The sequence below is a fragment of the Mauremys mutica genome, chromosome 12, assembly GCF_020497125.1.
Source record: "Mauremys mutica isolate MM-2020 ecotype Southern chromosome 12, ASM2049712v1, whole genome shotgun sequence".
Classification (NCBI taxonomy): domain Eukaryota; kingdom Metazoa; phylum Chordata; order Testudines; family Geoemydidae; genus Mauremys; species Mauremys mutica.
This window is the reverse complement of record NC_059083.1, coordinates 51,879,325-51,906,431: the sequence shown is the minus strand read 5'-3', so window position 1 is coordinate 51,906,431 and position 27,107 is coordinate 51,879,325. Positions and strand designations below refer to the sequence as shown.

Genomic DNA, 27,107 nt, shown 5'->3' with positions numbered 1-27,107 from the left:
TATTCAGCTCCAGTGCAGCAAGAGAGTTTAGCTGTGCAGCTGGCAGATACTGGCTCACCCATTTTTAGTATTGGAAGCTCTGGGGCTCAAAAAACATTTGTGCCTGTTACAGCTGCAGCAATTGAAGAACAAATCATTGCAGAAACTGTAACATCTATGGAAACCTCAGCTAAAATTTTAAAGCCTTTAGAAGCAGTGCCTGCAGTATTATTTCCTGAACTAGTCCACGATGTTACCACTGCTCATTCGGGATTTGAGGCTGCAAGCAGTAGCAGTGAAGCAATTGCAACTGTGTTAGTATCAGAGATGTCTGCTGCAGTGGTGGATGGAATGTCTGAAAGAGCCACAAGATGTACACAACCTGGGCCCCTGGAGGATAGTTGCTTGTTTGCTATGCCAGGATTCTTTCTGTTTGATCCTCCCTGAATGATTTATTAATTGGGATAAATTTTTGCTTTGCCTGAATGTATAGGGTATTTGTGTGTTCTAAGTAATGATTGATTGCCCCCCCATTACTTGCCCCGGCTCTCTGGAGCTTGGTTACCTTTGTTTTTGAAGTTTGAGAACACTCAGCCGAAAGGTTTGTTGAGTATTCTCAAAGGGGGGAGTTGTAGGCATAAATTTAGGTAATTTGGGAGAATGGCTTTGAATTTATGTGACCCAAAATACCTTTATGTAAAGTGCTTTTGTTAGCCTTTTTAGATTTTTGTAAATTTTGTATTATGTACTGATTATTGGCAGTTGTATGATTGTTTGATATTTGATGTAGCCCCCACGGTGGGAAAGTACAGATAGTTGTTCACAGAAGATACCAGAAAGGTAGGGGCTAGTACGGTTTAGCAAGAGGAAATATGGATCGGGCCCAGGCAGGCACGCAATAGATAGAGAACTTGAAGAGGAAAAAAGGATCGGGCCCAGGCGGCGGGCAACAGACAACAAGCTTGGAATACTGGTTGATAACCTTGAGGGTGTAGTTGATAGAAAAGGTAATTAACTACTAGCGAGTAATGTTAGGCAGAGTACAAAGTTAATTCTGTGGTTGCTGGAGGGAATAGCGGTTGAATTTAGAAGTAAGTCAGGATGCAATTGTATTACTGTAAATGATTTTATTGATGATGTAATTTTCCTTTTTTTTTGCCTGATGGTACTAAGGGTATTTGTATATTGTATGTAATGATTGCTTGCCCAGTAGGGGTAGTTTTGTTTTGTTTTTTAGATATTAAGAAAATTGGTGTTAGCTGCATAGCATTTTATGTACCATGCATTTATTTACAGAGTTAAATTTATGTTATGTGTTTTATGTTTTGTTTTGTGGTGTTTGTTTGTTTTTTTTTTCTGGCCAGAATTGTTTTTTGCGTTTTATGTGGTTTATGTTGTGTTTTTTCTAGGACCCCCCCTCCCTCAGTGTCAGTTTGATCGCCTGACATCTGAGGGATGATTTGGTAATAGAAATTTGCCACAAGTTGGTGTGCTATTGAGTAGGGGGGAATCCTGTAGAATTTACACCATTTATTTGTTGTGCTTTGTTTTTGTTTGGTGTTGTTGGGGTTATGTTAAGAATTGCATGGTTATATAGGTTGGCTTTATAAAGTTTTAATTTTGGCTTGTGATAGATTGTGGTGTTATGTTGTTATAAGTTGGAAATGTTTTGCTAATGTTTTTATCCCTTTTTTCTTTCCCTCCTTTTTGATTTTGGGTAGAGGGGGGAGGTGTTGGCAATGGAGTGTGAAATGCTGAGATTGTTTAGGCTTCTGGGACGAGCCGATTACGCTGGGAATTGTGTGTAAAGGGCTGGCCTTGAGCGGCCAGCTAATTGTAAATAGGATGATAAGTCAAACAGGTGTTAGGATAATAATTACCCTATGGGGTTACAGCTGTGGCTGTGTTAATTTTGTTAACCAATTAGCAACTGTCTGATTGCTTGCCATAATGGGATATAAGAGCATGCTGGAAATAAATAAAGAACTTTCTGCTTATGATCACATGGGTTGTCAGACTCTGTCCATGCTCCTCTGCGATGCAACAGCCATGTTCAGCCTTTTGGTATGCAGGGTTGGCTTCTTATGCCTTCATAACATGTGGGAATGTTTTCAAACTGCAGCGCCCTCCTTTTCCAGAGCAAGCAATGGATTGGGTTTCACATTTAAAAGGAGGGGCTGCAGTTTTTGGGTGCATGTGCAGCACACACCTACCCCCATCCCACCACGTGGCTATTCTCTGGGATGATCCCTTTTAGCCAAGCGCAAACAGCCCAGCATGAAAGGGGTCCTTTTACTGTTCCCTTACAAAAATTCCCCTATTTCAACCAGGTGACCATGAATGTTATCACTCTACTGAGGCTAACACAGAAAGATATAGACCGAATGTTGCTTGAATGCGAACAAAACCCAGGACCATTCACTGCCACGCTTTGTGCTGCAATGATTCCAGAATACTTGCTACTGGCTTGGCATGGTAAAGTGTCCTACTGTGGAGGATGAAATAAGGCAGCCCTCTCCAGAAACCTTCTGCAAAGGCTTTCCGAGTACCTCCAGAAGAGCTTCATGGAGATGTCCCTGGAGGATTCACGCTCTATCCCAGACATGTGAAAAGACTTTTCCAGTAGCTGTGCTGGCAACGAATGCATCCCAATTCTTCAGGGCAAATCAAACATTAAACATTATTGCTTTTAAACCCTGTACTTTAGTTACAAATGTGCACTCACCAGAGGTGCCTTCTCCGGCTTCAGGGTTGGGGATCCTGCCTTGGGAGGGTATTGGATCCAAGGTGATGAAAAGGTCCCGGCTGCCAGGGACAATGGATTGACCGCTTGCCTGGTGCACATTTTCCTCCTCTTCCTCATCCACAAAATCCTCTTCCTTGTTGCATGAGACTCCCCCCTTGCAGGTGTCCATGGTCAGTGATGGGATAGTGGTAGGGTCCCCCCCTAGAATGCCATGCAGCTGATCATAGAAGCGACATGTATGGGGCCCTGACACGGAGTGACTGTTTGCCTCCTTTGTCTTTGGCTGTGCACTCAGAAGTTTGAGCTCCTTAACTTTGTCCTATGTCCTATGTAATTCAAACATTGTGAATAACATGCCACAATATTTCACGTATTGGGTCTTAGAGGAATAAGGAGTGGAGCTCTCTTCTCTGTTGCACATGCACAGAATGATGTTGAGTAGCAACTGCTTCCTTTCCCTGATCTTAGCTTTAATCAGGGTTCCCGATATTATAGCTGGGATTTTAGAAGGAGCCCTAAGGTACCTAAATCCCTTAAATTTCAGCATGGAATCCTTCCTTGTATTTCACCAGTGAAGTGAGTTCAAGCAAGAGTGAGGTGTAACAGATGCAGAGTTAAATCTCACAATCCCAGAGCCCAGATAGGTATCATGAAAGTGATTTAGGAGATGTGGGCTGAGTTTCACGGCTGTGGAGCTGCAAATATTTTATAGGTGCCCTGATAAGCTAAGGTATTTGATGCTTCATATTTGCACATCCAAAAGTGTGTTCAACTTGTTTAAATGCCTTATAAATCCCTCATGTTTTGACAGATGGACCTCATTGCTGGAGCAGAAATAGAAAACCAAACCAGCGTGCAGAAGTTCATACTCCTGGACTTTCCTGGCACTTGGTATTTTCGGATTTCCCTTGCAGTGGTGTTTTCAATTATGTATTTCCTTACAATAGTAGGCAATATGTCTGTTATAGCCTTAGTGTGGACTCACCCATGGCTCCACAGTCCCATGTATTTCTTTCTCTGCAATCTCTCCTTCCTGGAGATCTGGTACACCACGGCCTGCGCCACCAAGGCCATTGGTGTCATGTTAGGGAAAAGCCAAACCATTTCCTTCATCGGCTGCATCCTGCAACTGTATTTCATATTCTCACTGGGCTCTACAGAATGTCTCATACTGGCTGTCATGGCCTATGACCGCTATTTGGCCATATGTCATCCATTGCGCTACAGCTCCCTCATGAACAGCACCTTCTCTGCTCAGCTGGCCCTCATCTCTTGGCTGTGTGGGTTCCTGGTTATCTCTGTATTGGCATCTCTAATATCCAGGTTGTCTTTCTGTGGACCTAACATTATCAGTCACTTCTTCTGTGACATTGATTCCTGGATAGCACTTTCCTGCACTGACACGACACTCGTTGAGCTGGCAACTTTTATCGTCTCTATTAATGTCCTCCTGGGCTCATGTGCAATAACTCTAATCTCGTACATTTACATAATCTCCACCATCTGTAGAATCCCCTCAGCCCAAGGCCTGCAAAAGGCCTTTTCCACTTGCTCTGCCCATCTCACTGTCGTAACTATCTGGTACGGCTCCACCATTTTTCTGTATGTCAATCCTTCTGCACAGAACTCATTGGATTAAAACAAAATAGTCAACATCTTTACCACTATTGTAACTCCTCTATTAAACCCTTTCATTTACACTCTAAGAAACAAAGAGGTGAAGCGAGCCCTGGAAAAGATAATCAGTGGGATGTAAAGTGGTTTTCAAATGGTCTGCATTTAGTAGAAATCCCCACGGCCCCTAGGGGAGGGAGGGCAGAGGGCTCCGTGTGCTGCTCTTGCCCGTGGGTATCTCCCCCGAAGCTCCTATTGGCCGGGAATGGGGAACCATAGCCAATGGGAGCTTTGGGCGAGGCACACACAGGAAGAGCAGCGTGCGGAGCTCCCCTCCTCCAGTGGCTAAAGCACCGCCAGGCCAGGGCCAGTACAGGCAGGCAGGGAGCCTGCTCTGGCCTCTGTGTGCATTGCTGCCACCCTAATACCACTCCAGGTAAGCGGCGCTGGGCCGGAGCCCAAACCCCTCCTGCACCCTGCACCCCAACTCCTTGCCCTGAGCCCCCTGCTGCAACCCGCACTTCTCCTACACCCAACCCCCTGCCCTGAGCCCGCTGCCGTACCCCACACCACTTTTCCTATCCTCAGAGGTTAAGAATAATTTTTTTTCTCCCTCTTCCTTGTAACAACCTTTTATGTACTTGAAACCTGTTATCATGTCCCCTCTCAGCCTTCTCTTCTCCAGATTAAACAGACCCGTTTTTTTTCAATCTTCCCTCATAGGTCATGTTTTCTAGACTTTAATCATTTTTGCTGCTCTTCTCTGGACTTTCTCCAATTTGTCCACCTCTTTCCTGAAATGTGGCACCCAGAACTGAACACAATACTCCATTTGAGGCTGTATCAATGCTGAGTAGAGAGGAATAATTACTTCTTGTGTTTTGCTTACAACACTCCTGTTAATACATCCCAGAATGATGTTTGCATTTTTTATAACAGTGTTACACTATTGTCTTATATTTAGCTTGTGATCCACTGTGATCACCAGATCTCTTTCTGCAGTACTCCTTCCTAGGCAGTCATTTCCCATATTGTATGTGTGCAACTGATTGTTACTTCCTAGGTGGAGTACTTGAGCATGATTAAGGGGGATATAATAGAGATTTAGAAAATCAAGAAAGGTGTGGAAGAAGTGAATTGAAAAGTGTTAGTTACCCTTTCCCACAATACAAAAACCAGGAGTCACCCGATGAAAGGACACAAAGGGAGGTTAATGGGTTTCACATTGTTGTAATAAGTTATAAATCTAGTGTCTTTATTAAGACCATGATTTTTAGTGTCTAGCAAAATTATGAATTCAAGCTTCCAGGGTCATCTTTTGAAAGTGTTGTGCAGGTTTCCTTTGAGGATGAGGACTGATAGACCAGATATAGAGTGATCACTTTGTGTAAAGTGTTCACCCGCAGGTGATGTGGTGTTTTTGTCTTTTATCATTTTTCCTGCATGAGTTTATTTATGAGTGTAGTAATTGTCTGGTTTTACCCACATAGTTGCTATTGGGGCATTTAGTGCACTGGATGAAGTACACCCAGGGCCGGCTCTGGCTTTTTTGCCGCCCCAACCAAAAAAAAACGGGGGGGGGGGCAGAGCGGCAAAGCAGGAGGGGAAAAAACCAAACCAAAACAAAAAAACCTGTGGCGCGGCCAGAGCAGCAAAGTCAGGGGGGATATCTGCAGTGCGGCCAGAGCGGCAAAGAAAACAAAACAAAAAATCTTGTGGCGCGGCCGGAGCGGCAAAGCAGGAGGGGAAAAAAACAACCAAACAAAAAACCCTGCGGCGTGGCCGGAGCAGCGGGGGGGGGGGGGGAGGCACCTGCAGCACGGCCGGAGCGGCAAAGCAGGGAAAGAAAATAAAACAAAACAAAAACATCTGGGGCATGGTTGGAGCGGGAAAGCAAGAGGGGGGAAAAAACAAAACAAAGGAAAAACCTGTGGCACGGCCGGAGCAGCAAAGCCGGGGGGAAGGACATGCAGCATGGCCGGAATGGCAAAGCAGGGAAAGAAAACAAAACAAAACAAAAAACCTGGGGCATGACCGGAGTGGCAAATCAGGGGGGAAAAAAAAAACCTGGCGCGACCGGAGCGGCAAAGAAGGGGGAAAAAAAAAAATACCCTGCCGGGCAGCCAGAGCCAGGGTGCAGGGGGACTCCCTGTGCTGCTGACGTGCAGCGGAGTGCGCACCCAATCTAGCGGGGAGGAAGGGGAGGGAGCAGGTGAGAGAGAGAGCAGGGGGGCGGCCTGGGCTTCAGAGGGGCATTTGTCCCACGGTCCCGACCACTGTGCCGCCTGCCGGAAGGGCTCCGCGCCACTCCAGTCGGCGGAGAGGGAAGAATAGGGGCTGCCCTACCCAGTTTGCTGCAGGGCGCTCCCTTCCTCCGCACTGCGCCCCCTACAGGGCGACTGGAGCGGCAAATCAAAAAAAAAAGAAACCCCAGCCGTGCTGCCCTAGGATTGGGCGAAATGCCGCCCCATAGAATATGCTGCCCCAAACACCAGCTTGCTCAGCTGGTGCCTGGAGCCGGCCCTGAGTACACCACACTTTGTGATAGACATATGTAGGATCCATGGATCTTGACAAGTGTGTTGTGGGAGGCATTATCATTGTAGCAGTAGAGATATGTCTGCAGGTTTTGCGTCTGTTTTTCTTGCAGGATCTGGTTGAGTTGGTGTTTCTTGGTTTCTGAGCAGCTTGCTTCCGATGATGAGCTAGGAGAGGACAGGGAGCTTTCTGAAGGCCAGGAGAGGGAGTTCAGGAAAGATTTATTTCAGGATGGGGTCCCCACTGAGTATGGGTTGTAGTTGTTTGATTATACCCCATATGGGTTCCAGTGCGGGATGTAAGCTGACAACTAGGGATGTGCACTCAAGAGGGGATGTTATTTCTGTATTGAAGCACATTCTTTCTGGGTATCTGGGTGGCCTGTTCCATTATGTGATGTACTTCTCTATGTAGCTACTAATAGGGGACCAGCTTTTTAAGGTATTTAGGTATCTAGTGAAATTTTCCAAAGCACCTATGTGCTTAACACCATTGATTTTCAAATTCCCAGCCACAAATAGACACAGGATTTCCTCTCCTTCAGGATGAAACTATTTGAGTTACTTGTGAGGTGTCTCCAAAAGGTGGATGCATGGATGTGGAATTTTAAGACTCCAGGGGCGAACCAGACCACACTGTTGTCAATAGCAAGACTCCCACTAGCTTGAATAGGACCAGGATTTCACTCCCACTGGCTTGAATAGGACCAGGATTTCACTCCAGGGATACATGTTAAATGGCATTTTAATGCCAGAGAGAAAAATTCACACCTGTGCAATGAGCCTGGAAAAAGCCACTTGATTCCCACCTCTACACCCTCAGAATAGATCATATTTATACCAGCTCAAGATCTGGCCCATAGATAGTGATCAACACCCCTAAAACAGCAGATCTGTCCCCTGGAATATTCCTTCTGATCCACTTGTGTGGGACAGCTGTCATGACTCCTACCCAACCCACCTCTTGCTGCTCAGGAAGAAGAACATGGCAAAGATATCCATATGTCTGGCCACTTCCCTGCTTTTGGAATAGCCCATGAAGGCCATTGGCATCTGACACACATGAAAGTAGGATTTTGATGGCTTTACTTTACATTCGGGACCAGCCCCCCAAACAGGGGGCCCGGGATTGAGTAGTTAAACTGGTGTCTTAAACCCACCAATACACACCCTGCTCTGGTCATGAGCAGTTCACATCTTGAATGGCGAGAGATTCTGGCCGCTGCTTTTATTTATTTAGATTTTCCTTGCATTTTTCCAAGAAAGAGTAATTCCATTGAAAATACTTGGCCCTTTTTAGTTGAAATTGTCAACACTGTCAAAATTTTTCATCACAAGAATTTGTGCATTTTTTCTATATATATTTTAATTGATTGAAAAAATGATCAAAACATCTCAGAATGGATATTGAAAAAAAAACATGACATTTTTCACACACTATTGATATATATGTGTGTGTGTGTGTCTAACATATATGTTTATAACATATTCTATTATATATATAACCCTGCTTAAGAGATCTGATGATAAAGAGAGGCAAGCTTGTTGCTGGGTAGATGAGATTTGAGAAATGCTGCACTGTGCTCACCTAGCCAGTAAAACGCAGGGGTTTATTGAATTAAAAATAAAACTTTTAATTTATTTGACAGGATTCCTGACCTGATGTATGGGAGAAAGCAGTAGATGGGATATACCTTGATTTTAGTAAGGCTTTTGACACGGTGTCCATGACATTCTTATAAACAAACTAAGAAATGTGGTCTAGAGGAAATTACTATAAGGTAGGTGAACAGCTGGTTGAAAGAACATACTCAAAGAGTAGTTATCAATGGTTTGCTGTCAAATTTGAAGGGTGAATCTGGTGGGGTCCCACAGAGGTCAGTCTTGGGTCTGGTACTATTCAGTATTTTCATTAATAATTTGGATAATGAAGCGGAGAGTATGCTTATAAATTTTGCAGATGACAGCAAGCTTGTAAGGGTTGCAAGCACTTGGGAGGACATGATTAGAATTCAAAAGGACCTTGACAAATTGGAAAATTAGTCAGAAAAGAACAAGATGAAATTCAGTAAAGATAAGTGCAAAGTACGTCACTTAGGAAGGAAAAAACAAATGTTCAGCTACAAAATGGGGACTAACTGGCTAAGTGTTAGTACTGTTGAAAAGAATCTGGGGATTATAGGGGATCACACACTGAATATGAGCCAACAATGTGATGCAGTTGTAAAATAGGCTCATAACATTCTGATGTGTGTTGACAGGAATGTTGTATGTAAGACATCGGAGATAATTGTCCTCCTCTACTCAGTGCTGATGAGGCCTCAGATGGATTACTATTTCCACTTCTGGGTGCTGCACTTTAGGAAAGATGTGGAAAAATTGGAGAGCAAGCAGAGAAGAGCAACACAAAAATTATGAAAAGTTTAGAAAACCTGACCTATGAAGAAAGGTTAAAAACACTGGGCATGTTTACTCTTGAGAAAAGAAGATCAAGGGGGGAGCTGAAAGATGACTATGATCAACTGTTCTCTATGTCCACTGAAGATAGGAGAAGAAGCAATAGGTTTAAGCTGCAGCAAGGGAGCTTGCGGTTAGCTATTAGGAAGAACGTTCTAACTATAAGGAGAAAGAATGAGGAGTACTTGTGTCACCTTAGAGACTAACAAATTTGGAAACTCTTGAACATTTTACTGTCTGTTTCAGAGACACCGCTCCAAGGCACAATTCCTCCTTTAGATGCAGCTTACTTCCCTTTCTTAAAGGAATTCTCTATATCTTTAGATATGTAAATGAGGAATTGATTAGGTGCCAGAAGATGGTGTTAAGTATATGAAACATATTTCCTTAGCTTTGTAGAACCAATAAAATTCACCGTTGGAGCTTCCTCTGTCCAGCTCTTTGTCTGTTTGTGTTCAGCAAGTCGAAGGGGTCCAATTTTGGCATTTGCCATTATTTTAAAGCTTGGGAAATGAGGCTGGGTGGGGGCTTAACTAAGACACCAAAGCTCCTGCTGTGTAGCAACAGATTGGCAAATGCAGGGCTAGAATGTTGGTCTCCAGGCTGCCAGTACCATGCTTTCACCAGGAGACCAGCCTGATTTAGCAAAGTCTGATACATAACATAGGGAAGTCTGTGAAATTCTGTTGAGATCTAATATCCCAGGGGTGATGGGGAGGTGAGGGTGGAGTACAAAACAAACCCCCTCATGCAGCCAATTTGAGCAGCAGTTCATTTACAAGGCAGGTAGGGGTAAAGCTAGTTGGATGATGATGGAAACAGATTCCTGTCAATGTCAAAATCTACAAAATTTGCCTGAGTCTTTTTGTTTTGAAGAGGCAGATTCTCCTTTATGCTAACAACACTTCATACCACTCTGGCAGTAGAATGGGGGCTAACGTTGGAGTGAATTATACTGATTACACACATTTTAAGGCCCCTTTACACTGCTACAGTGGTGTAAAATGACTGTGATGTAAATGTAAACCACGTGTGAAATATTCCTGTATTTGCTATACGTTTAGTTGCGGGGAAAGGAAGATATACCATCTTATGATGCACTATTTTTCAGCACCGTGCTATTGTGTATCATCCAAAGAGAAAAAGATTGTGAATGAAAGGAGTTTGTATTGACAAGCTCTATCAGAAGACATGGTAAGTTAGATCCACTAGAGAGCTAAAGCCTATCCTGGACTTACAGTTTAAAGTAAGTATCAGAGGGGTAGCCCTGTTAGTCGGGATCTGTAAAAGCAGCAAAGAATTCTTTGGCACCTTATAGACTAACGGATGTTTTGCAGCATGAGCTTTCATGGGTGAATACCCACTTCGTCGGATGCAAAGTTTAAAGTAACTGTACTGAGAAATGAGTTTGCCTTTCTTTGTAATGTGAGCTACCTAAAAATTGCTGTTCAAAAAGTTTGCCTCATTGAGGAGTCAACACACCTGTACTGAAAGAATGAGTATATCTTATTCCTCTTTTTTAATTTAGTATAAAGTCAGAATGAACAAAAGGAAATATTTTTTTTTGTAAATTGTAAAACTAATAGAGCCATTTGGGAAATTATTGTTTTACATCAAAATTTTTGACAAAAATGAAACATTTTCATTTTTGTCCAATTTTTCTTTTAATTTTTTGAGGGTTTATTGGTCAAAAAACAACAAACAAATGAGTTTTCAGTTAGCCAAAAGTGTTCAGGTTTAAGCCAAAATATGTTGTCCTTTTTGCACCAGAAACAACTTCTCGTTGTTATTGTTTTCATGACAATTCCCAAATTATCTCCTTTCTTTCCTTATTTATTTTGCAACAGTCTCAGTTTCATAATAAAGACAGTTTCCATTGATAAAATGTGTTGGTGGAAAACTTTCAAGCAGCTCTAATACATTAACCTGTGGAATTTTCTGGTATAGTAACTTAACAGTGGCAAATAAGAAAAGAAGGAGATTGATAGATAGATAGATCTATTTCTGAACACTGCACATTGCAGAGAAGTGTTAATATCAGTTCTTGTGTTCTATCCTCAGCTGTCTCTGTGATTTGAACAGATCACTTCACATCCCTGCTTTAGTTTCCCCATCTGTAAAATGGGAACAATTATACTGATCTTGTCAACCATTAACTCCAAAGTGCCTTAAATCAGGCCTCTAGTTTGTAGTCACATTGTGTGGATTAATAGTCATTCTTTGCACATTGCTATGCACATGTAAAGAGCTGTACAAGTGCTAAGTATTGTTATCTGCACATGAATAAATTCAAATTACAATGGAGAGGGTAGGTATTACAGCTGGGATTTTCAAAGACGCATAAGGGAGTTAAGTATCAGAGGGGTAGCCGTGTTAGTCTGGATCTGTAAAAGCAGCAAAGAGTCCTGTGGCACCTTATAGACTAACAGATGTTTTGGAGCATGAGCTTTCGTGGGTGAATACATGACATGCATCCGACGAAGTGGGTATTCACCCACGAAAGCTCATGCTCCAAAATGTCTGTTAGGTTATAAGGTGCCACAAGACTCTTTGCTGCTTTTACATAAGGGAGTTAGTCACCCAGCTTCTATTGCACTGACTCCCTCTAACCCATTTGAAAATATCAGGCTACAATAACTATCAATCATTCTTTTTTCTATAAACTGATGTCTACCTCACCAGGGAGCAATGTCCTCTGTACAATGCAGCAGAAGTACCTAGAGTAGTAGAGTGGCTTATAGGTTGATTCTTAAGCATTTGGCATTGTGCCGTGTTTGGAACATGATTCCTAACTAGTTAGGCTATTGTTCTGGTCTAACCCAGGCTGTAAGGGTTTGACTGAAAGCTGAGCCCAGGGAAGATGAGTGGAAGAGGAGGGTTGTTATATGAAAGGGAAACTGGGAAGCAATTTTACTGTTATTTCTGGGAAGCTGTTTCTTTATTGTTTGTCTCCACCTGTTTGTCTGGCTTGTCTTTTAGATTGTAAGCTTTTTGAATAGGTACGGTCTTCTAAGCTATGTCTGTGCAGCACCCAGCAAAATATGGCTCCACCCCTAGCTGGGACTTTAAGGTTCTACCTGAAGACATACAATAAATAATCAACATAATTTCTAATTTCCAATGTCAGTTCCTTGTTCCTGAGAATCTGGGGTGGGGTTTTCTAAAGGGCCTATTTAGAACTCTCTTAGAAAGGAAGAATTCCATTTTGTAAAAAAAAATTCTGAAGGTTTCAAATTTTGTTTTGGTCTGATATAGAGAGAACATGAGATGTTTCAAAATTGATGGCATTAAAAATAGAAGATTAAGAACCTACCACACAACAGCCAGGTGGTTTGGGCAGTCACCTGGGTCATGGGAGATTCATATGGACATCCCAGCTGAGATTGATTCAGAGGAGGGTCTCAAACCCGGGCCTTGTATAGCCTAGGTAATTGCCTGTACTACTAGATTATACAGTTGGCCTTTTCAGTTTGTTCTCATGTTGTTCAGAAATTCCATCCTGGACCTAACATTGCATCCAGATGAAATTTTTGTTGAAACTGATATGTTTCTGTGAAAGATTTCAGTTTAAACAAAATGGTATTTTTCAAATGTGGCTTAGGAAGAGAAGTCCTGTTGACTTTCAGTGGGACTTGTGCCTCTAGGTCACTTAGGTATTTTAAAAGTCCCAGGCTTTTTTTTTGAGCGCCAAGCAAGGTTATTTTCATGGTGAGCCAAATCCTGAGGCTTTCTCACGGGTGGGTGAAGTGGGGTTGATGGGCTAGACCGGCAACAGCAGAACGATGCCTTTGGGTCAGCCACCCCACTGGCCGCTCATGGGCCTTAGAGGAATGAGGAGTGGAGCTCTTCTCTCTACTGAGGAGTCTGCAAATTGCACAAGGACAGCACAGTGTTGAGTAGCACCTGCTTCCCTTCCCCTTTCTTATCTTTAACCTGGGTTCTAAGTATTACAGCTGGGATTTTAAAAAGAGCCCTAAAGTGTCAAAATCCCTTAGAATTTCAGTCTGGAATCTCGTCCCTTGAATTTCACCGGTGAAGCGAGTTCAAGCAAGAGCCAGGTCTGCCAGGTGCAGTGTCAAATCCCACAATCCCACAGCTCAGAAAAATATCTTCAAAGTGTTTTAAGAGATGTGGGCAGAGGTTCAGGTCTGTGGATCTGCAGATAGTTTATTGGTATTCTCAAAGGGTAAGATATTAGGTGCTGCATATTTGCACATCAAAAAGAGTATTCAACATGTTTAAATGCCTTATGATCGATCACTCATGTCTTGACAAATGAACCTTATGGCTGGGGCAGAAATAGAAAACCAAACCAGCGTGCAGGAGTTCATCCTCCTGGGCTTTTTCGGCACTTGATATTTTTTGGATTTTCATTGTAGTGGTGTTTTCAGTTATGTACTTTCTAACAATTTGTAGGGAATGTGTCTGTCATGGCCATAATGTAGACCCACCCATTGCTCCATACCCCCATGTACTTCTTCCTCTGCAATCTCTCCTTCATGGAGATATGGTAATTGATGGCCTGTGTCCCCAAAGCCCTTGGTGTAATGTTTGGGAGAAGCCAAACCATCTCTTTCACCACCTGCATCCTGAAGCTATATTTTGTATTCTCTCTGGGCTCTACAGAATTTCCCATCCTGGCTGTCATGGCCTATGATTGCTATTTGGCCATATGCCATACAATGTGCTACAGCTATCTCATGAACAGCACCGTCTCTGCTTAACTTACCCTCGGGTCTTGGCTGGTGGATTCCTGTCTATCTCTGTGCTGGCATTTCTAATATCCAGGTTGTCCTTCTGTGGCCCTAACATTATCATTCCCTTCTTTATTGACATCGATTCCTGGATAACACTCTCCTGCACTGACACAAGACTCGTCAAGCTGACAACTTTCATCATCTCATTCAGTGTCCTCCATATCTCATGTGTGATAAGCAGCAAAAAACAGGAAATCATTGCCTGAAAACTGGTTAAAATTAAACAATTTGGGGGGTTGGAGAAGACACAATTTCCATGAAAATGTTTGTTTAGTTTAAAAGCCAATATTTTTTGTTGAAAACAAGTTTTGATGGGAAATTTTCAGCCAAAACTACTTGGCATCCAGAAATAATTGATCATCCAATTGCTTTCACTGAGAGTATGATCTAGTGCATAGGGCAGTGAACTGGGAGTCAGGACATGTGGATTGTTTTCTCACCTCTATCTTCAACTTGCTGTGTTTGGCTTTGGGTGAATTACTTGACATCTGTGTGCATCTGTTTCTCCATCCACCCTTTGTCTATTTAAAATGTAATCTCATTAGGGAAAGGTCTTTCTTTTACTCTATGTTTCTACAGTACTCTGATGGCCCCCTGATCTCAGCTGAAGTCTCTAGGAGTTACTGAAATATAAATAGAGGAGAGTTTCAGGAAGCTGGGAAGGATGACAGCTAATATCTGAAAAAGAAAAAATTTGTAAGATTTTCAATAGCACCTAAGTGCTAGGTGGATTCGCACCTAGTGGAATTTTTAAGCAAGTTACATGAATGATAAATGTGTCAACAGCCTTAAAAAATAAATCTTACAGGAATGTTGATGCTTCTCTCCATATTTAGCAATCACCTGAACATTGTTGGAAGGTTAACAATTACACTAGTGTTGAAAAAAAATTGTCATTTTGCCATAAGGTTCATATGAGTGTTTGGGTTTGTTGTTTGTTGTTAGTGTGCAGCAAGTTGGGCTGTCCATCTACAGCACGCACCAGGGCTTCGTCTATACTGCACAACACTTTCAGCAGCACAGGGGTGATGTAGCTAAGCACCACAGTGAAGAGGAAGCTGAGTCCACATTGCGGTGTGTAGCTACATGTGGGAGTGAAAGACTCTGTCAGGAGGGAGATTTCAGAGTACTTCACTGTGCCAGGGAAAGGCTCCAGCAGTGGGGAGGCAGTGAGACACCACGCTGCTAAAGATGGCACTGTGGATGGGGGAGACACAGCTTTGGGGAGTAAAGAGCTGTGTAAGGTACCTACTTCCATAAATGTCCACAGGGTTCAGACATGTTTTTCCTCTACTTGCCTAAGCAGTGCCTCACCATATACACAGCTATTTATACCAGTGCTAAAGGGACGAGCTGTGTATGTATCTATACGCCTGCAAAAGAAGTGCCATATGTTTACTCTACTTGCCAAAGCAGTGTCTCACCATCTACACGGGTATTACCAATGCTAGGGGCAGGCAAGCTGTATATACACTGTTTGCCATACACCCTGTCAAAAGAAGTGTGCGGTCTAGACATGCTTTAAGTTTCCGTGTGAATCTTGCTGCTTCCCACCAATAGTTGCTTAGTGTGCTTTGATTTACTGTAATTTAAAACAGGAGTAGTTTGATGGGAACTTTTTAGTGAGTGGTAACAGTGCCCACATTGACACACAGTGCACTGTAGAGTCACACGCTGGCTTGCCACACACTGACACTTCATCTAGACAAGGCCGTTGACAGACATTACAACAGGGTAAGGTGTTACAGCCCAGCGCTTGAACATTCAAGTTTGTGTAGTATCTAACTGAGTTCAGCACTTTAACTGCTTGCCTCCAATGTTCTCTTATTTCTTGGCAGATGGACCTCATGACCAGTAAAGAAACAGAAAACCAAACGAGTGTGCAAGAGTTCATCTTACTGGGCTTTCCTGGCACTTGGTATTTACGGATGTCCCTTGTTGTGCTGTTTTCTGTGATGTACATGCTAACAATCCTAGGGAATGTGTCCATCATAGCTTTAGTGTGGATCCACCCACAGTTCCACACCCCCATGTACTTCTTCCTTTGCAATCTCTCCTTCCTGGAGATCTGGTTCACCACAGCATGTGTCCCCAAGGCTATTGGTGTCATGCTAGGGACAAGCCAAACTATCTCTTTCATGGTCTGCCTCCTGCAATTCTTTTTTTCCCTCTCCATGGGTTCTACAGAATGCTTCCTCCTGGCTGTCATGGCCTATGACCGCTATTTGGCCATATGCCACCCGTTGCGTTACAGCTCCCTCATGAACAACACCATCACTGTTTGGCTGGCCCTTATCTCTTGGCTGTGTGGATTCCTGGCTATCTCTGTGCTGGCATCTCTAATAGCCAGGTTGTCTTTCTGTGGCCCTAACATCATCAATCATTTTATTTGTGACATAGATTCCTGGATAGCGCTTTCCTGCACTGACACAAGCCTCATTGAACTGGCAGCATTCATTATCTCAATCATTGTTGTTGTGGTTTCATGTGTGATAACACTGGTCTCCTACTTTTACATCATCTCCACCATCTTGAGAATCCCATCGGCCAAAGGCCGGCAAAAGGCCTTTTCCACTTGCTCTGCCCATCTCACTGTTGTGACTATCTGGTACGGCTCCATCACTTTTCTGTATGTCAAGCCTTCTGCACAGAACTCATTGGATTTGAATAAAACAATCAACATCTTTAGCACTGTTGTAACTCCGATATTAAACCCTTTCATTTACACTTTAAGAAACAAAGAGGTGAAGGTTGCCTTGTCAAAGATGTTCAGTAGGCGTTCAAACTGGATGTAGTAGAAATTTAGTCAAAAGGACCAAAACATTTCTGAAGGTCCTGAATATAGTAGAAAATTAGGAAAAAGGGTTTTTCTTAAAATGGGAGTCAGAAATGTAAATCCTACCTTAAATCCTAATCTACTTTCTTTGTGCAGGTGATCATGTCTTTGCTTTTTAGCTTTCCTCATTTGCAGTAATAAACTGCTACTTTTTTCTTGGATGAGGTCAAGTTATTGACTGTTGTCCACTGATCTGATCTTGGAGGGTTTATAGTTTGGGTAAAATATAATCTAGCTGTTAAGCATGCTTATAGAAATAACAATGGAAGTTCTGGAGCTGTAATGTGAAGTACAGGATATACAAATATTGAATACAAAATATATGTGTTAAAAGTAGGCTGTCTCTAGGTTTTAATCATTAATTGTTAAGGGGTTAGAGTGAGGCCTAGCAGAAGTTGGAGTTGCATAAAATAGTGTGAGTGTTATTAGTGCTTGACTGAAGGTTATGAATCATACTAGCTTGACCTAAGGTTATAAAATGCAGCAATATATATCTTGTAATAGTTAGCAATGCCTTTGGGGTGAAACAGGTAAACCAGAAAGGAACCGACAGTAGCATCTTAGTGGCTTTTTGCAACAAGAGCTAACTGCATTGAGCTTCAAAACTACTGGGAAAGGGACTGGTGCAGATGATTGTATTACTGTGGAAAAGGTAATTATGGTGAATTGGAACACCATGTATGGACAACCGGAACCCTACAATTGGTATCCTGGATTACCAAATAGGAATAGAGGGCTGAGATTTGACTTGATCAGATATTGTCCCATTTGTATGGGGGAAGAATGAAAAAAAGGAGTCCAAAAGCGTATCAAACTTGTCCCTACCTGGGACACTGGAATTGTGCTATGGGACAACCAGGTATGAAACATGGCACAGCTCTTTCCTCTTGGGGTGATTTCCACATACTTTTTCTTCCATCTTTCTTTCTAAGAGTTTCCATAAAGTTGTAAGTATGCACAATGTAATATTGCAAGTATCAAAAATACACCCCTAGTTTAGTTGCTGCTTCACTGGTAGTCATTTTCCTGCTTTCTTGTGCTGGGTCACACCCCCTCTGCAGTTCACTGAAACTGGGATGCACTCAGCTCAGGGCTGCTTAGTGAAAAAACAAACAAACAAAAAAATTCAGCTTGTAAATTCCTTTAGCTAGCTGCTTCTTCACAGCTTGAAACCTTCTGTCATAAACAGATAGTTAAGGGTTAAGGTCTCTTTTACCTGTAAAGGGTTAACAAGCAGTAACCTGATGAATACCTGACCAGAGGACCAATCAAGGGACAAGATAATTTCAAATCTCTGTGGAGAGAAGTCTTTGTCTGTGTTCTTTGTTGGGGTCTTTGTTCTCTCTTTGGATCTAAGAGAGGCCAGACATATCTCCAAGTTCTCCAAGTTTTCCTGAAGTATTTTCTTCTATTCAGTATAGTGAGTATTAGAAAGGCAGACTAGTCTTATAATTAATTTTCTGCATTTGCAATTGTGTGTTTGCTGGGTAAAATTCTTTATTTCTGTTTGCTGTTACTTTGATTATTTTGAGAAAGGAGGGGGGGAAGTCTCTCCAGTTTTATAAATTAGACCCTGTAAATTTTTCCATCCTGGTGTTACAGAGATAGAGTACTTTCTTTCTTTCTTTTAATAAAATCCTTTTCCTTTTAGAATCTGATTGATTTCTTCCCTTGTTTGGATTTTCAGGGGAAGGGAAGGGGGAGAGGGAATCCCTCTTTATTTGAATCCAGGTATCTCTCCTAAGGACTAGGAGAGGGGAGGGGGGAAGGAGGTGGGGGAAATGGGTTATTTCCCTTTGTGTTGAGATTCAAGGAGTTTGGATCTGTGTTCCCCAGGGAAGGTTTGGGGGAACAAGGAGTGTACCAAAACACTATATTTTTTGGTTGGTGGCAGCTTTACCAGATCTAAACTAGGATTTTAGTTTAGAGGAGTCCATGCAGGTCCCCATCTTGTGGACGCTAAAGTTCAAAGTGGGGAATAAACCTATGAAGCCTTCTCTTAACAAAGACCCTTGTTAAAAAAATTAACACCTCTGCCTTCAGCTCTGCTTCCTAAACAGCTAAAAAGGAGGGAAAAAATCTTACTGGCTTTTGGTTTAAAATAATCCCACCGCTCTGCCACCATGTCAAGGTTCCTTCCTAACTCTGAACTCTAGGGTGCAGATGTGGGGACCTGCATGAGAACTTCTAAGCTTAACTACCAGCTTAGATCTGGTTTGGCTGCCCTCACTCAAATTATTTATGTGTCATTTGGGAAACTCTGTCTATCTCCCCCCCAGAATATCTCCCTCCCTCCCAAGTACTATAACCCTTCCCTGGGTAGCCTTGAGAGACTTCTCCACCACGTTCCTGGTGAACATTGAACCAAACCCTTGGATCTTAAAACAAAGAGAAATTAACCATTCCCCCTCCTTCCCCGCTCCCACCAATTCCTAGTGAGTCCAGATCCAATCCCCTTGGATCTTAAAACAAGGAAAAATCAATCAGGTTCTTAAAAAGAAGGCTTTTAATTAAAGAAAGAAAGGTAAAAATCATCTCTGTAAGATCAGAATGGAAAATAACTTTACAGCGTAATCAGATTCACAGAGCCCAGAGGAACCCCCTCTAGCCTTATGTTCAAAGTTACAGCAAACAGAGGTAAACCTTTTAGCGAAAGGAACATTTACAAGTTGAGAAAACAAAGATAAACCTAACACGCCTTGCCTGGCTATTACTTACAAGTTTGAAATATGAGAGACTTGTCCAGAAAGATTTGGAGAGCATGGATTGATGTCTGGTCCCTCTTAGTCCCAAGAGCGAACAATCCCCAAAACAAAGAGCACACAAACAAATGCCTTCCTCCCCACCAAGATTTGAAAGTATCTTGTCCCCTTATTGGTCCTTTGGGTCCGGTGTCAGCCAGGTTACCTGAGCTTCTTAACCCTTTACAGGTAAAAGGATTTTGGTGTCTCTGGCCAGAAGGGATTTTATAGTATTGTACGCAGGAGGGCTGTTACCCTTCCCTTTATAGTTATGACATAAGGGTTTCCATGAAGTTGTAAGTATGCACAATGTAATATTGCAAGTATCAAAAATACACCCCACGCTGATCATGAGCTGGTCACATCTTGAATGGTGGGAGATTCTGACCGTTGCTTTTATTCACTTAGATCTGCCTGGCATTTTTCCAAGAAAGAGTACTTCCTTTGAAAATATTTGGCCTTTTTTAGTTGAAATTGGCAACATTTTTCATGACAAGAAATCATGCATTTTTAAGGTATTGTTTGAAGAAGTGATCAAAGGTATCTCAGCATGGATATTGAAAAAATATTCAGTACACCTCTACCCTGGTATAACACTGTCCTCGGGAGCCAAAAAATCTTACCACGTTATAGGTGAAACCGCGTTATATCGAACTTGCTTTGATCCACTGGAGTGCACAGCACTGCCCCCCCAGAGCACTGCTTTATGGTGCTATATCCGAATTCGTGTTATATTGGGTCACATTATATTGGGGTAGAGGTGTATATGAAATTTTTCAGACAATATTGCCATATATATTAACATATATAAAAATATATTTATAACATATTATGTTATTTATGTAAGCTGACTTAAGGGGTCTGATGAAAAAGCTTGTTGATGAGTAGATGATAGATGGGGAAGATAGGACTGTGCTCCCCTCTCCAGTACAAGGGGAGAACCCTTGGGGGTGGAAGGCTGATTCATCACCTCACTACACTCAAGCATTTTCAGGCCTACAATGACTCATGAAAGTACGTGGGTTCCTTTACATAATGGAGCCAACTAGTGTTTGAGTAACTCAGACTCATGAATCCAGAAAAATCCACCCTGAGGATAGTGTTACTTGCAGGTTGTATAGTCTTACTGATGTACCCCATCCACATCAATCTTCTCCTTCCCATTATATGCTTCCTCTCTCTTTCCCCATAGAAATAAAGTGTACCTTGGTGTTTTGAAAGTACGACTAGATGCTTAAATACCTTAAAAAATCAGGCCCTAATTCCTTTTGTGAATCTATCCCTGAGTGTCTGATATCCCCTAAGAGGCTTTAACAATATCATCCCAGAAGGCTGGAGATAGATCCCAAAACACTATTCCTGAGCCCTTCCTGACACTGAAGGGCTTTATAAACTGCAGCCATGTCCAGAAATGGGTTCTGCAAATGGCCCTGTCTCTTTAAAATCAGCCACACACAGACCCCAGGGCCAAACACTCATGAGTTTGAGGTTTTAAAATATAGGGTGGCTCCCATCTCAGCTGAGATAGGGACCACCTCACCTCTAGATCATGCAGAACAATCTGGTCCTAGCAAGGTATACGTGAAAGGCTGTTATTCATCAGATATCTGACAGTCAGTGGTAGCTGGGCAGCTTTGGAAATGAGGCCCCTTTGAAAATGCCAGCTGAGGGCTTTGTCAAGTGGAAAATGATCTATTGTCAGATTTTACAAATGGCTCTTCTCTTCATCCTTGGCCAAACAGAAACATCCATCCCTGAGCTTTACACTGTTCAACAGCCAGCCTTGCATTCATTGTTGCCTATGGGTACACAGGGAACATTCGCCCGCCAGGCCACTAGTGATTATGTTGGCATAAGCATCAAAGTTTGTGCCTTGTGATGGCTTCATGGTGGCCTTAAGAAATGGACTAGGGATCTTTGTGCGGTTCCTAGAAGACGTGTCTCCACCACACAAACGTCAACATCACTGGAAATATATTTGTGCCCTTGTTCTCCATTACTATAGAGAGGTCCAGGAGTATGCGGAAAGGAATCCTCTGTCATATATAGCAAGGGTCCCTCCAGGGCAGGGTAGAAGCACACATCCAGGGAGAGGTGACTGGGGGAAGCTCGCACAGCTGCCACTTTGGCTTCTATATGTACTACTAAAAAATGTCGGACTTCATTTGGGCTAATCATTTGGCCGGTTAAGGTTAGGGTTGTGCAAAGAAAATGAGAATACAAGGGGACAAGACAGAAATCTCTGTATATTAAGTCTGGGATATTCAAAGGGGTCTAAGGATGTTAGTTGCCTAACTCTCATTGGGCAGTCAGCGGGAGTTGGGCACATAATGCCCTGAAGTCACTCTGAAAATCACTGTCACAGCTCATGGCCTGTAGTAAAAGTTCACTGTATGGTTACAGATTCTGCAGCACCCACAGCCCCTTGTGTCTGCTCTAATTGCACAGGATGCTGCAGACTCAGTCACTGGTTCCTACAGATGGCCAAGCCCATTCCTGGGGCCTCTCCAAGGAAATCTGTAATTTTGCACTGTAGTGGGGCGGATTACCCCACTCCCTGTGAGAATGGGCTGCAGCAGGCCAGGGCGGGTGCAAGTGGCCGTAGGGGAAACGGCCCAGGGAAACAGAGAGCGGAAGGGGAGAGAAGGACAGCGAGGCTGACACCAGAGGGTCCCTGGGCCAGGACCCAGAGTAGAGGGCGGGCCTGGGTCCCCCCCTTCACTCCTTGCAGTGCACCCAGCCATTGGCCGTAGGGAGCGGCCATATTGCTACACCAGATCCCTGACAAGAGGGATTGGACTCAGAGGGCGGTTGGACATAGTGACTGGGGTGTGGGACTGTTGATCACCGACCCCCGGAAGGGGGCGTAGATAGACTAAGGGGCACTGCCGGAGGGCAGTGGCCTCGAAGAGGATGCCACTGAGCATGCAGCTACGCGGGTCCGGAGACAGCAACGGAGGACAGAACGACGGACAGGACACCACCAGGAGGAGGCACTCCACTGGAAAGAGCTAATTCCCAGAGACACCAGCAGGAGGCACCGCAGGGGTGAGTCCCAACCCGTTACATGCACCCAGGATACATTGGGTCCCTTCTGCTGAGCTGTTTTCTACTCTCTCCCCTGCTAATGCCCGGTGGCAATAATCACAGTTCTGTGATCCTCATGGGGGTTTCCTAGAGGATTCCTTGCTTGGTCTGATGATCTGATTGCTTTGGTTGCTCTCAGTAACTGAATCCCTGGGCTGATGCTATGTTCCTTGCACACCATGCTGTGTGCACCACGCAGTGCAGGACCTGGGAATAGATTGTGCCCCAATAAAACAACTTTAGAGAGCAGGACTGTCCCTGGCCTTAGCCCCCTGAACATTTGTAAGGCGATGAGGTCTCAGTTCACACCCCATTTCCATGTGGCTGCTTCAAACATTGTAGACAGGCTGGCTTGGGAGATAAGAGATGAAGTTGCTGCTTTCGCCTTTAAGTTACCTGTCCAAACCCAGCCCCACTGAGCAGTAGCCAATGGCTAGATCTGCAAAAGCATTTAGGTGCCTAAGTCAAAAACTTACATCCTCAAAACCACTGCTCAGCTGCTGTCTAACCCTGTAAGCACCTACATTTCCCTGGATAAAGTCCTTTATGGTCTGCTATTGCAGATGATCGTATATCAGTTGTATAAACCCAAGATTTGCTCCAATAGGCTCTTTTTCAAGTGATAAGTTTAATGCTTCTGAAGTTCAAATGAAGTCCAGGCCTTAGAACTTGAGAAGATAGACATGAGGCCAGGATTATAAAGAGATTTTGGCACCTACCTATTCTAATAGATGCCTAGTGGGATTTCCAATAGCACCTAAGCAGGTTAGGTGCCTAACTCACATTGAATGCCCATGGGATTTAGCCCCCTGGCTTACTAAGGAGTTTTGATTAATCTCACTAGGTGCCTGTTTCTATCTTTAGGTGCCTAAATCCCTTTGTAATCCTCATCCACAGATTACACAGAAGCTGGGCTGGAATAAGAAAGCCCTGATGGAGATCCTAGGGATTGTGATACGCAGGACAACAGGAACACTGGAGCTGAGGAGACTGGTCCCAGGCCTAACAGGGAAAGGTCTGTGTAGCCAAGACTGTAACCAACCTGCAATATCCAGTAGGTTGAGAAAAACTGCTTAAACTAGATATTGTCTGTGTCTAATAAGGTTGAGAGTTGCGTGCTTAGCTTTTATTTTCTTTTGATAACTTATCTGACTTTCTGCCTATCACTTATAATCACTTAAATTGTATCTTCTGTAGTCAATAAACTTATTTTTATGTTTATTCTTACCAGTGAGTTTGTCTGAAGTGTTTGGTAAATCTGCTCAGGTTACAAAGGCTGGTGCATGTCTACTTTCCCTTGAAGTAAATGGTGAATTAATTAATAAACTTGCATTGCTCAAGAAAGAATCTTGAGCAGTGCAAGATGGTATATTCCTGAGGAACAAGGCTGGGATCTGGGGGGATCTGGCTGGTGCCTTTCTTTGTGTGATTCGCGAGTGGCTCTGGGAGCATTCATGCAATCTACCTGAGTTTGGGGCTTCACATGCTGCTGGACTGAGTGGTAATAGCACCTGGAGAGGTTTGCTGCTAGTCACTAGCAAAGCATTGTGAGAGACACCCCGGCCTAATGAGTTCAGGAGCCAAAGCAATCCCACAGTCTCAGGTTGCACCCTGTGGAACACTGTCACACACTCCCTCTCTGCCTAGGTGCACAGCATTGTGGGAATGCTTTGCCCAAATGATGAGTTTTGGCTGGTGTTGGATCACAAGTCACTTTGTTATTGGGGCAGGGGTAATAAAGGGTTGTGTATCCTTCTTGCGTGAATCAAGCACAGCAGAACTGTGCTTGGGATACCCTGTTGGAGGAACTCACCCTCAACTAAACTACCTTTGCTAAGCAGGGGACATAGGTGCCAAAGCCCAGTAGAGTTGAGAGAGTGTGGAGAAAAGTATCTGGTGGTGTGGGCATTGCCTAAGGGTCTTGGACACCATTTGACCCTTCCTCTCTCCACTATGTAATAACAGAGCTGATTAAGACTCAACGGAGAGTCTTGTTGCAAACCAATAGAGCTGAAACCACAAATAACCAGGTCTAAGCATTAGACTTGCTTTAGGACAGTGTCTCTGATGCACACGGCTCCCCCAGTAACCTCCCCCAGGGACCTCAAGACATCTCAGAGGCTGCAGGATGGCTGGTAGAGCAGAGCAGCAGAGGCCAGAGCGAGTGCCCAGACAGCAGAGAGAGTAAGGTGCCTTTCTTTCCACCCACCAGGGTGGGCGGTGAACTCCACAGATGCACCTCTGAACTCTGGGTCTTCACTGACCAAGGACAACAGCTGTGAGTGGGGTGCGGTGAAGGAAAGGGAACATTACAGGAACTTTTGGTTGCTGGACTTAAGAACCTGAGGCAAAAGGACACTGCCCACCGTTCTCTGGGGTGGGTGTTTTGCTCCTGGTTTATGTTATGAATCCTGCTTGTGGTGTTTTCCCAAATTATAGCCAGGTTACTTTCCCCCTTTTTATTAAAAGTTTCTTTTCTACACTCGGACACTGTGCTTGTGAGAGGGGAAGTGTTGCCTCTAGAGGCACCCAACAGGTGATGTGCAATTGTCCCAGGTTACTATTTGAGGGCTCAAGCCGGTTTTGTGTTGGATTGTTGAAAAGAAACCCCTAGATATTGAACCCAGCCCTTGTTGCTGCTGACTCCAACTGGCAGAAGGGTTACACAGGTTTCTTAAAAATGAAGGGGCAGATTTTCAGTTGGTCTAAATCATGATAGCTTCTTGTCTGAATACTCAGTGATTATGTAGCTAAAACTCATCTCCTTTGAATATTCTAAACTAAGGCACCAATCTAGCAAAACACTTAAGCAAGTGCTTACGTTTAAACAGATGAGTAGTCCCACTGAAGACTTAAAGTTAAGGTCATGCTTAAGTGCTTTTGGGGATTTGGGCATATGATTGAGATTCTCAACTGGGCCTATGGTAATTAGACATGCAACTCCTGTCGATTTCCAGTGAGAGCTCAGCACCCAGCTGCCTTGGGCTCTTTGAAAATCCCATCCCAATTGCTTCAAGTTCACTGTGTCCTTGAACATTCATGGCTGCATTGCTGGAATATTCGTGGAATGTAACCACAAAGGGGCCATGAACTCACCTGAATCAAATGTATTTTAAAATTAAAATTACTATTCACACAAATATGTTTTGCTGTCTTCATTCAGTTCTTCAAATGACAGGAGGCAGGAGCTCACTCAAGCTTCTGGGAGACATAAATAAAGGTGGGGCTCGCAAGTTTTGTATCTTGTAATGTAATGCTCTATTTCAGTAAATACCAATGTCCATCCATTTCCTATCAGGGCAAACTCCTGCATACACAACAGTAACACTCCAGAAGTTAGGCCTCATTAAAACACTGTACAGAGTCTCTTCGCTCGTCTAGTAATTTTAGTCTGCAGTGTAACTGGAATCTGCTGAGGCACATGAGCAAACAATTGGTGTTTCATTGACAATGGAATTGTCTTCTCATGCTACAGCCCAAGTCTCTTGACCTTCATGATGTGCCTATGACCTATCTAGTTTTCCAAGCTTAGAAGAGACTTTCAAACATGGCCCTAGGCTTCCAAGCTTACTTACCTCTATAAACAGAGAGAAGTTAGTACTTTCTGATGTCTTTCTGGTGGCCTGTATGAAATGCACTGGGGATCTTTGTCCAGTCCCCAGAGGATGTCTCCCCATCACACTAATATCAACATTACTGGCAATAATTTCCACCCTTGTGGTCCATTACTATGAAGACCTCAGGGATATGGAGGAGGGAATGTGCTTTCATCTACAGAAAGGGTCCCTCCAGGGCAGGGTAGAGGCACATTTCCAGGGAATGGTGAGTGGGGGAAGATCGCACAGCTGCCACCTGCGCTTCTGTGTGGTCTGTTGAAAAATATCAGACTTCAGACCTTTGCCCTAATCATCATACCACTTAGGAGTAGGGTGATGCTAAGAAAAATAGGAGATAAGAGTATGACAGAAATCCTGTATATTAAGCCTGGGATAGTCTGAGGAATCTAAGAGAGTTAAGCATCTAACTCCCATTGTTCAGACAATGGGCACTGGGCACCTGTTTCCCTGAAACCACTCTGAAAATCCTTGTCATAGCTCACATCCTGGAGCAAGTGTCCACTGTATTGTTCCATATTATGCAGCACCCATGCCCCCTTGGTTCTGCTGTAATTGCACAGGATGCTGCAGTGTCAGTTATAGGTCCCTCCAGAGGGCCAAGCCCATTCCCGGTGCCTCTCCATGGCAATCAGCAATTAGTACCTGAGATACATTGTGCCCATTCTGTTGAGCTGTTTTCTACTCACTACCCTGTTATTTTTTCCTATGACTACAGAGGTATTAACGGGACCATTCA

General features: G+C 43.5%; 3 protein-coding genes across 4 annotated transcripts in view; 2 read left to right on the top strand and 1 right to left on the bottom strand.

Moving 5' to 3' along the window:
• The window catches only part of LOC123345337, a 716,016-nt gene that overhangs the window by 340,759 nt on the left and 348,150 nt on the right, over positions 1 to 27,107 (bottom strand). The gene's annotated exons all lie outside the window — the stretch shown is intronic.
• On the top strand, positions 3,906 to 4,364 carry LOC123345338 (olfactory receptor 6F1-like). Its single transcript, XM_044982130.1, has one exon. The coding sequence runs from the start codon at positions 3,906 to 3,908 to the stop codon at positions 4,362 to 4,364; it is 459 nt and encodes a 152-aa protein (XP_044838065.1).
• On the top strand, positions 15,929 to 16,885 carry LOC123346921 (olfactory receptor 6F1-like). The gene has a single exon (XM_044984365.1). It carries the CDS (start codon positions 15,929 to 15,931, stop codon positions 16,883 to 16,885), a length of 957 nt encoding a protein of 318 aa, XP_044840300.1.

Bases quoted from the DNA above. Each gene is read 5' to 3' on its own strand.
- LOC123346921 (XM_044984365.1), top strand. From the start codon at position 15,929: ATGGACCTCATGACCAGTAAAGAAACAGAAAACCAAACGAGTGTGCAA.
- LOC123345338 (XM_044982130.1), top strand. From the start codon at position 3,906: ATGGCCTATGACCGCTATTTGGCCATATGTCATCCATTGCGCTACAGC.